At 33.3% G+C, this 10329-nt stretch overlaps 1 protein-coding gene across 1 annotated transcript; it reads left to right on the top strand.

Moving 5' to 3' along the window:
• Positions 1-6937: 6937 nt before the first annotated feature.
• LOC106708549 lies at positions 6938-9382 on the top strand. Its single transcript, XM_014500085.2, has 7 exons — positions 6938-7195; positions 7385-7575; positions 7820-7968; positions 8045-8190; positions 8437-8690; positions 8820-8972; positions 9086-9382. Exons 1-7 carry the CDS (start codon positions 7003-7005, stop codon positions 9332-9334), a joined length of 1335 nt encoding a protein of 444 aa, XP_014355571.1. The 5' UTR covers positions 6938-7002; the 3' UTR covers positions 9335-9382.
• Positions 9383-10329: the final 947 nt, after the last annotated feature.

Genomic DNA, 10329 nt, shown 5'->3' with positions numbered 1-10329 from the left:
TTAGTGGTACAAAGTTATATGGGATTATCAGCTATCTATGCCTATTTCTAACCTTATAAAAGCTTGTCATCGCAGAACCTTATTGTTAGCTAGACGTTATTGAATTCTAATGGACTTGTATATTGTTGTGCGTCACTATTTACACTGTTAGGGGACGAAATGTTGGCGCCACAGTGAGGCAAAGCGACACAATACTTCGTTTAATATATATAATTAGTTTGACGTAATCAAATAATTAATCTTTATATTTAGGAAAAAGTTCTTTAACGCATTAAAGATATAGCTTTGCTTTATTTATAACTAGCTTTTACCCGCGACTCCGTCCGCGCGGAATAAAAAAAAAAGAAAAGAAAACGGGGTAAAATTTATCCTATGTCCTTTTCCTGGTTCTAAGCTACCTACCCACCAATTTTCAGCTAAATCGATTCAGCCGTTCTTGAGTTATAAATGGTGTAACTAACACAACTTTCTTTTATATATATAGATAGATAAGATATAGATAGATAACCAAGTATGTATTTACATATTCTTGGCCAAATAATAATAATCAAAGTTTTGGAACTATTTAACAAAGCAGATGTATTCTTCATAAATGTTGCATTAAGAGGAAAACATTTAAAGTAACCCTAAATAAAAAAGTATTCCCCCTAAATTTTCTAGATGCCGTTCAAACTAATAAACATTTCCTGGAAATCTAGGAGTAATCTTTCACATCAAAAATTAGTCTCAATGTTAAACTTTTATAAGTATAAAAGTAGTACACTATTTAACTAGAACCTAACTAACACTAGTAAAGTATACAATTTGAGAAATGAAATTATACAAATATGAGGGATAATTATGACAATATAATTAAAACAAGAGAACTCTGATGAGATTAATATTAAGGAAAAGCAAACTAGGAAGCATATAATTACAGAATCTTGCTTGTAATATTTGTTTAGGAATTATTTGCTGTGCTATTTATTCCAAGGTACTATGATATTAGATGTTTTGTATTTTTGTATTAATTTGTTAAAAGCCGTGTATTAGAAAAACTATTTAGTATTTTCAAAAGTCTAAGATGAGGTGAAGATGTGATCTAAAGATGTTACGCGCTAGCTTTGTAAATGCCTATTCACTCTCTTGAATTGACTAGAAAAATCTAAAACCTAACCTAACCTTCAACTTTGTAAAACCGTAATACAAAAATATGAATGCCAGTAATCCGTAATCCATAAACATAAGGAACATTAACGTTACTTTTTCTATATTTCCAAGTGAACGAAGTCGAAGCAATTTGCTAGAAACTTACCTATAAGAAGATGAAAAATTAAATATCAGAGAGTACAAAGGAAAATACCTTCACTTTAATAACTTTGTGTTACATTTACCGACATTTTTTCTCACCGATGTAGATTAAACAAAGAAATTTTTCCGTTTGAATTCCCTTGTGTAAGATATTGCTAAAGGCATGAGATCTAAGAAAAGCGGAAGGATAGCGAGAGAAAATTATCTTCATTATTATTTCTGCCAGTTAGGGGTGGAAATAAGTAGTTACTCGAAGGATTATACATATATGCATAAGAATGAGGTAACAAAACGTATCTCTATCGCAAGCATCTTCTATATTTCTATATAAAAAAAAACATTTGTCAGAAATTAAAAAAGAACCAGAATTAAATAAATTTAAAAAAACTTTACTGATAAAACACACTACAAGAAAACTGAGTCCTAAACTAATACCTTTAAAGATTTATACGTACCTTTCCTTTTCTCGTTAATAAATAGATAATTTATCTTAATTTAGTACATCATTGTAGGAATACATCTTAATTTAGCGCATCATAAGATAAGAAACACATAGTAGATGCGCTCAAATATGCTCAAAGATTCTAGTGGGCTGGCCACGTAGCACAACTTAAGAGATGGACATATACTTGAAGTTACTACATGGGCTGGTCCACAGGGCAAGCGGCGCGTCGGTGGTCCACATGCTGGGAGGACGGCATTAAAAAAATCGGTGGATCACTCTGAATTTATATCGCCAGAGACAGAGATAAATGGAAATCTTTGGAGCAGGCCATCACCTGAGAAGTTCATGTATATTAATAATATAAATAACTTGAACATCCCAAAAATAATAGTAAATTATATTTATAATGATATTCGATTATTGTAATTTTATTATTTTCTATATTATGCATGGAATAGAGGGCTTGTTTATTATTTAGTACATTATTGTAATTAGTAGATTGTTACAGTATTAATAAATTATATGTAATGCAACGTCTGTAAAAGGCATTGCAACATATTAATAAACACTAAAGATATTGAAACATAGCCGCCGTCATCAGAACATCTTACCAAAGTTTCACCACAATCGAATCTGTAGTTTCGGAATGCGTCGATGACAAATAAACATAGATTATTTATTATTAAGAGAGAACGGTATGACTAAAACGTAATGGACTTAAAATAACAATAATTTAAAAATCTTTTTACTTTTTGCTGAGCATTTGAATTTTTGTCATGAAAAATATCAATGAGGATTTATAAAAAGGCCAAAGTAATCGATGACAATTGCCTTCTTTATTATTAGGATAATCAACTACGATATCAAAATTTATTGTTCGACGGAGGCAAAGAAAAATCCCATTCAGTTTTATTTTTGGACGTTTCTAAATAATTGCACTTGGTAAAACAAAAGACCAGAAACTGGAGCACCGGGATGCCACGCTAATTGCGTTGTCAACGAGACACTAGAGAAAAACATAAAAAATGTTTATTATGTATCCATTAAAAAAAATGTCCACCATTTTCTTACCTTTAAATACTTTTCGTTATTTTCCGACGCATTCAACCTGCTACATAGATAAAACATCATTTTCCTAATTCAAGTAATGTAAACTTCTAACCCTAATTACCAATGCATTTTCACTTAAACGCATGAATTATTACAAGTTCATTTGATACGGGCAAACTGATTAAGGTCCGGCCGTTAATTGATTGAAATCAATAAGCCCATCGGAATCCAATATGTTACAAAATAAATTTTAATCCGTTGATTGATGTTCATTTCCTATCTGTTTCGTCATTCAGTATCAATATATACTATACTAAACTAGTTGTCGCCCGCAAATCCTTCCGCGCATACTTAAAAAAAACATAAGTAGCCTATGTGTTCTTCCAGACTTCCAGACTGTTCAACCTCTGTTTCAAATATTATCGAGATCCGAGAGAGTTATTAATTTATTGTTTCTGTATTATATCCTTCATATTTTCGAATGAGGTAGTACGTAGGTGATATTCAATTATCATCAAAGATTAGAGGATCTTGGATGGAAAAAACTTTGCTTATATCGTTTCAAAGTACTAAAAATATATCTTCATATTGAATATCAAAAGTGAGGCAGTCTAATAACTGTAAGCCTAAGATGAAAGAGAAATATTACTTTCATGAAATTCAATTACGTTTACCTTTATTAACCGTTCGACAGAAAAAAATATTACAGATTAAAATAATATACACACTTATCCTAAATTCATATATTTTTCTTACTAGCTAGCATTTCTTTTTTTTTGATTTTAAGAAATCTTAATTTGTTATGAATAAAAAATTGATTGGATACGGTTATATTAGTTATATTACGGTTATATTACGGATACGATTATATTAGTTATTTTTACTACACAAAAATCAAATAAGAAGGAAATATAATTAGTATTAAAAACATGCATATATTAAGGTTTATTTTACACTAAGGAATACGTTGAACCAAAGAGCTGTGTCGCGCATTGCATTACTCGTTCGTGGCTTTTAAGGTAAGGCGAAGCTGCTCTTCTAAATGCCAATGCAGCGAACCTTTGAGTTCACAGTAATGCGGAATTTAAAAGAGTAAAATGCTAATCTGTTAATTCTCGTTATATTTCAGCAACACGTGCTTCCTCAGTTAACTAATATCTGTTTTTATTTATTAACATATGCCAACAGCATAATATTATGTAACACCTTAAAAAAACAGCACGCGGTCAATCATCCAACGGCGGCTTCGCATGAAGTTCATCTTAAAAAAATAGTGAAAGGCAGCTGATATCAACGAATATTTTTAATTTGAAGAGATTAAAGACTAAAATATTAAATCTATCGCTGTTATAATTAAGTTTACAGCAATCGACTAAAACACAACGAAACTATTTTTTTAATTCGAAGAAGTTCGAAGTTATTGAGAGATTACAGTTATTTATTTATGGAATAACATTATTTTGTAGTTCATATAAACGAGATCGTTGTATCTTTAATAAGAATTTACTGCAAATTGGTCTAGGGTGCTGTATTTAATTAAACTCGGAAATAGTGCAGTTCTAGAATACACATAAAATTTGTTATAAATTCAAGCAATTTATATGTTAATGTTTAGTTATATAGCTTAGGTAAAGCTAATTTAGGTATAATTGCATATGTACTAATTGAGTGCTCGTAACATAAGAACAAATATGTGTTACTGTGGAATTTCACTGCCATTAATCTTGTATCGAAAATCGAAAAATACATTGGTACATGGTGGGATTCGAAATCACGACCTGTAGATTACAAGTCAACTGCTTCACTTCTGAGCCACGGCCGCTCTACTAGAATTAATAACGAAGAACAACAATTTATTTGGCCTATATTAAATGCACACTAAACAGTGCATATTTGCTTTTGTAAAATTTTTGTACTTATAACTATTTTATATAACTCTTTGTATGACTTGGCTTGCGTGATAAATTGAAATATGTGTCATATAAGTTCTCACATGACATTATTCCAAACTCTAATTATCTTGAAGTTTGCGTGCTATGAAAAAAACCTGAAAATATAACGAAGGTACAGCTACGGAAACAAGTAAAAATTTTCATTTTGCATATCAAACTATTAACTTAATAACCAACAACAACAATATTGCAAGTATTTGTATATACATACAAGTATATTGTTACGTGCCTTGAGCATATTAACTAACTGCGAATACAGTTTGAAGATTAAATTTCTAATTGGTAACTTTAACATTATACAGTAATTCGAGTATCTCGTATATACTAACCGTTGGTTTCATTGAAAATCAAAGATCATTTTCATGACAAAGTTACATGGGTAAGTTTTTTTTAATTATTTAGGACATCATTTGGATTTTCCCTAATCACTTAATGGTCTTTCTAAAGATTTATCGATTATCAAACAAATGTCTCGTAGTCGTGATTCGAGCGTGACATAATAATGGCGATAATGAATTAAAATGTGATTAGACAAGTAATTAGGTGTGTTACTGACGTGTTACCGACACCATACAACAATAAGATAGGAGAAAATACAGGAAAAATTGATTAGATTGTATTTCTCTTATTAGCATAGTGGCATTAAACCAATAATGAACTTTGCTAATCAGCTACAGTAAATCTTACAGCGGGTACATGAATAGCTATTGGGTACAAATATCTCTAATTTTTATTATATTTAAGTTATATTGTTTATTAATAGGCTACTATTATTTTACGCAGTGACTGAAGTTATGATCAAAGCCTAGCCAACCAGATGTTTAGACAGATACCATAGTAGCTTAGCAGCAAAGTTACTTTCTACTTTTATCATTATAAAAAGATATGATACTTCGACAGTCTTCCACGAACAAGGTGGTATGTTTTTGCCAAGCCCATTTGTTAGTCTTACAATCATTATCTCCATATTATTTATTAACTCTAATCCTTTGACGTAATCAGTGTTAATCGTTTTTATCAATCAAAGCTAAATTCGATAGTACTTGTGTATTATCAAACTAATCTCCGTTAAAATTAAATTAATCCTTAAATATTTCAAAGCGTGATATTATGACAATTTTGATTTATTTTTGCTGATTTAGTGCATGCTTTTTAATTTTTTACGAAAAATAATCCATTGGGTATTACTTTCACATTAATGTCATAATGTTATTTGCTTCCTCTTGTTAACTACGAATTTACATAAATAACTATTTTAAGCAAAATTATGTTTGAGTGAAAAGGGACACTGCACAATTATTCAGACATATCGTAATATTACGAAGGTACACATTATGTTGCACACTTAAACTTCACCTTATATTTAATTCTGATTGAACTTTGTCAGTTTAATAGCGGCTTTCTACCCTTACCTTTGGAATATTACGAAAACGCTTCAGATTTAATATAACACAGGGAGCAGTATTAACTGCTTCAAATCGCGGACCGCAGTCAAGCGGGTAATGGCTCACAACTTTGGAACTAAAAGCCTCGTTATGGCACAAAGTAAACTACCTCTATTAATAATTTAATTTGACTTATTAATCACTGATCCATATTAAACTTCAAATAAGGTTATGAAACTACCTATTAGGCTTTTTAGCGTATTTTTCTCAAGTATACAGAGTGACCTTGAGTGAGAATTAAAACTTCAGGCCCTTCCTATGATCACTCCATGAAGATAAGGTGATAGCATCAATTACTCTTATATACGGATACGTGAAATAGGTGTGGAGCAAATCGTTGACGGTATTCAATGGCTACAGGCAATGAAGGGTTATTTGTATTGTACGTAATATTTTCTACACATTTCATTTTATGATTACCGGTGGTCGAATTTCGAACTGTGATTCGAAGCCAATTTAATACATCTGTAACTTCTGTGTTCTTTTAATCCTCTACTATAAGACAAATTGCAGATTACATATTTCCATGACCAACACATTATCCATCCTCAACATTAACTTATGAACACGAATTGACAGGCGTATTTGTTTACCTAGGACGTAAGTAAAGACTGCTATCCTTAGTATACTTCCATTATCTATTTTAATGCTTTCGTAATCTTATTATCTATCATATGTACAACGTTACCCTCCCACAAATCGATAGCACCAATATAAATTCCATTGTCATCGCCAAAAACTTTGCATTTCTCGCCATAGAGGATGGTCAATTAGGCCATTTCTACTTAATACAAGATATTAAAATAAAAGTATAATAATAATGCGACTAATATTCGTCCTTGCAGCAGTTGTAGCTGGGGCTTTGTCTCTACCAGCGAACCTGACTGAATTGCCCGAGCCCAGTGAACTCGCTTTTATTCTCAATGAAGATGATTTTGAGGACTACTTAGATTCATGGCTGGAAATTCAACAACGCAATAATGGCAACGAAACCCAGTTCGATGCTCGTAGTGGTAAATACCTCAAACTTTTAGATTTAATGTTTATGAAGTCTTCATTTTTAAACAATTACCATACAGATCAAGTCTAAGCAGTTTTTAAATTGAATGTACGTCCTCCTAGTTCCTACCTCCTTCTATTTTTCCATAAAGTCTTTTAATATTTCCATGTTGCAACTAGATAAAGGTATTATAATCATACAGGATGCAGTTTCCGTGTTCGAGGTGACCTCGGCCAGCCACAGCCAGTTTACATACATCGTAACAACTACATGAGGCCGCACGGCAACTCCGGTCAGATACGCCTCAACACGGGCGAGGAAGTCATCATTGCCTGCACGGGATCTGGACGTACCATTCGACACCCGAACATTGCCAGAAACGTTAACGTTGGTGTAAGTAAATTATATCCGTTTATAGACTCTATCCTGACTGAAATTCGATTTCCGTCTAACATCAAAGTTAATTATCGGTTTTCAATGTCAAAAAATGTTTTCCGTTTATTCTTGCCGATCAATAACATACAAAATTACCAGTCAACGGTATTTCTTATGCAGGCTGGCAGCATCTTCACTTGTACTATAGAATGATAATCCCTCACAGAAGATAACTTTACAATACTCATCATTAAATTCACAGACTGCCCGATGTGTCAACAACAATCTAGTTTCTGGATCTGGTTGGTTGAATGGTAATGGTGCTTTTGGACAGTTGACTTGCTCTAGTCACTCTCATCACGAGGCACAAGGAACGAATCAACGCTGCTTTAACAATAATTTGGTCATCAGGTAATATTAAAGTTGTGCATAATAAAAAATGGCCGCGAATAATAAAAGTTAATATACGTGCTCGTGTTCATTTCAGGGTTGGATTTATCGTAAACAATGTCTTCTACCCTCTTTACTGGTCTTGTTTTGATCAGAAGCGCTTGGAAGTGCTGTACGTGTGGTACGATCAAACAGCCTCAAATGCTATCCACCAAACCGGAGTGGATAGGCCTAGTTGGATGGGTACGTTATTTAATCGAACGAACTCCTACAACAAAATATTCACGACAAAACAGTTATGATTAAGAAGAATCGGCAGATTAGTCTATCATACCATGTCTCATGATGTAGATCAAACTAATAAACTAAACAAACTAATATACTTAATAACAAAACTAATAAGTCAAATCATACTATAAGAAAGTGCTTGGAGTTAGAAAAAAAACATTTTTTGTTTAAAATTAATGTTTTTATGATATTATTTATTAGCTGGCAGCTTCTTCCCCGGTGTGGATGTTAACAACCGATACACACAAGTTCAACAGAAACTTGCTATTGCTCGCGTTGTTGGCAATGCTCTGGCCGATAGATACGTGACTAGCCAACAGTTCTTGGCCCGTGGCCACCTCGCCGCCAAGAGCGACTTCGTGTACGCCACCGGCCAGCGCGCTACCTTCTACTTCATCAACGCTGCTCCTCAGTGGCAACCATTCAACGCTGGCAACTGGAACAATCTCGAACAGGTTACTAAAGTATTTAATTACAGAAACGCCATCATCTTGCGTAAATTCGTCATAAGTTTAGATATCCTACGCTGCTTTGAGTTTGATTTTAGATCTTCAAATAATTTAACAGATATTGTAAAAATATAGGATCTTCGTGCTCGCATCGGAGCCGCTGGTTACAACACAGTCATCTACTCGGGCACATTTGGAGTGACGCAATTGCGCAACGCTAACAACCGTTTCGTCGACATCTACCTTCACAATAACAACCAGATTCCAGTTCCCCAGTACTTCTACAAGGTTAGCTAGTAGGCGTTTTTAATTCTTTGTCGATTAAAAGACTGTTTCTGAAATTAACTCAGCAAATTTTTTTTAAATTACTTTAAATACTTATTTATATTTTTCATATTAAGGTGGCATACGATTCATCGCGACGTCTGGGTACTGCTTTCATAAGCATCAACAACCCTCACTACACTCTGGCCGAGGCTCGCAACCTGCAATTCTGTACCGATCGCTGCCGCAACAACAACGCTTTTAGATGGCTCAGGTGGCGGCCGGATCGCGTTGATCTTGGCTACAGTTTCTGCTGCACCATCGCTGACTTCAGAAGACGTATTGGACATCTTCCGTCATTCACTGTAAACGGACTCTTGACATAGACAAAAGGTTCTTAATTAGGACAGTAAATAAAAAGAATTGCAATGGAATATTTTTTATTTTTTATTTAAACCTATGTTAAAATGTGGCACTTATACAAAAAACATTTGAAAGTCATTCAGACTTGTATAATTGATGACTTTTTTATAATTACACCAACTTTTCGTTTCCTTGTCTATTAAGGGTGTGGGACTTTTGAACAACGATTGTTTTGGCAATTGATAGTTTTGGTAACAGGAGTACTTAAATATTGAAAGAATTTTGTTGTCTTGCATAAGCTTACATCACAACTTTTAAAGTGTATTGTAGTATTATAGTCGTCAACATCTTCACCATGATGGGCATCACTGAAACATTCCAATAAACCCTTCTTATAGTTCCTTTTATACAGAACGCCAAAATCGGGACAGAACTTTAAGTATCTTAGAATCCGTTTCAATGTGATACAATCTACAAACACTTGGGTTTTCTAAACTCCTTGATACAACACTAACACTGTATGCAATTTCTGGCCTTGTTCCGACCATCAAATATGCTAGTGCTCCGACTTCCTGTCTATAATTATTAATAATGTTGTCCACATGTGTCTCATTATTATTTATATACTCATTTTCTTTTATGATTGGTGTAGTAACAGGTCTGCAATTCTGCATACCAAATATCTCAATCATTCAGAAAAAAACCACAATCAGAATACCACCTTGATTTTTTCTTATAAATAACCAAGGATCAGCATCACTTTGAAACCAGTTTTCTTAAAGAAATCCAGTATGCGACGGTTCCAACACCTTGGAGCTTGCTTCAAGCCGTATAAACTCTTATTTAATAGACATACTGGACCAGAACCAACCAAGGGTACAATGCCCTTCAAGTTGTTTCATGAATATCTCTTCATCTAATGATCCATAGAGAAAAGCGGTCGAAACATCAAAATGCATCATGCACATGTCCTCGCTTGCAGCTATACTAATAACAGCTCTAACCGTTGCCATTTTAG

The sequence above is a fragment of the Papilio machaon genome, chromosome 5, assembly GCF_912999745.1.
Source record: "Papilio machaon chromosome 5, ilPapMach1.1, whole genome shotgun sequence".
In the NCBI taxonomy this organism is placed as follows: Eukaryota; Metazoa; Arthropoda; class Insecta; order Lepidoptera; family Papilionidae; genus Papilio; species Papilio machaon.
This window is presented reverse-complemented; position numbering and strand designations above follow the sequence as displayed.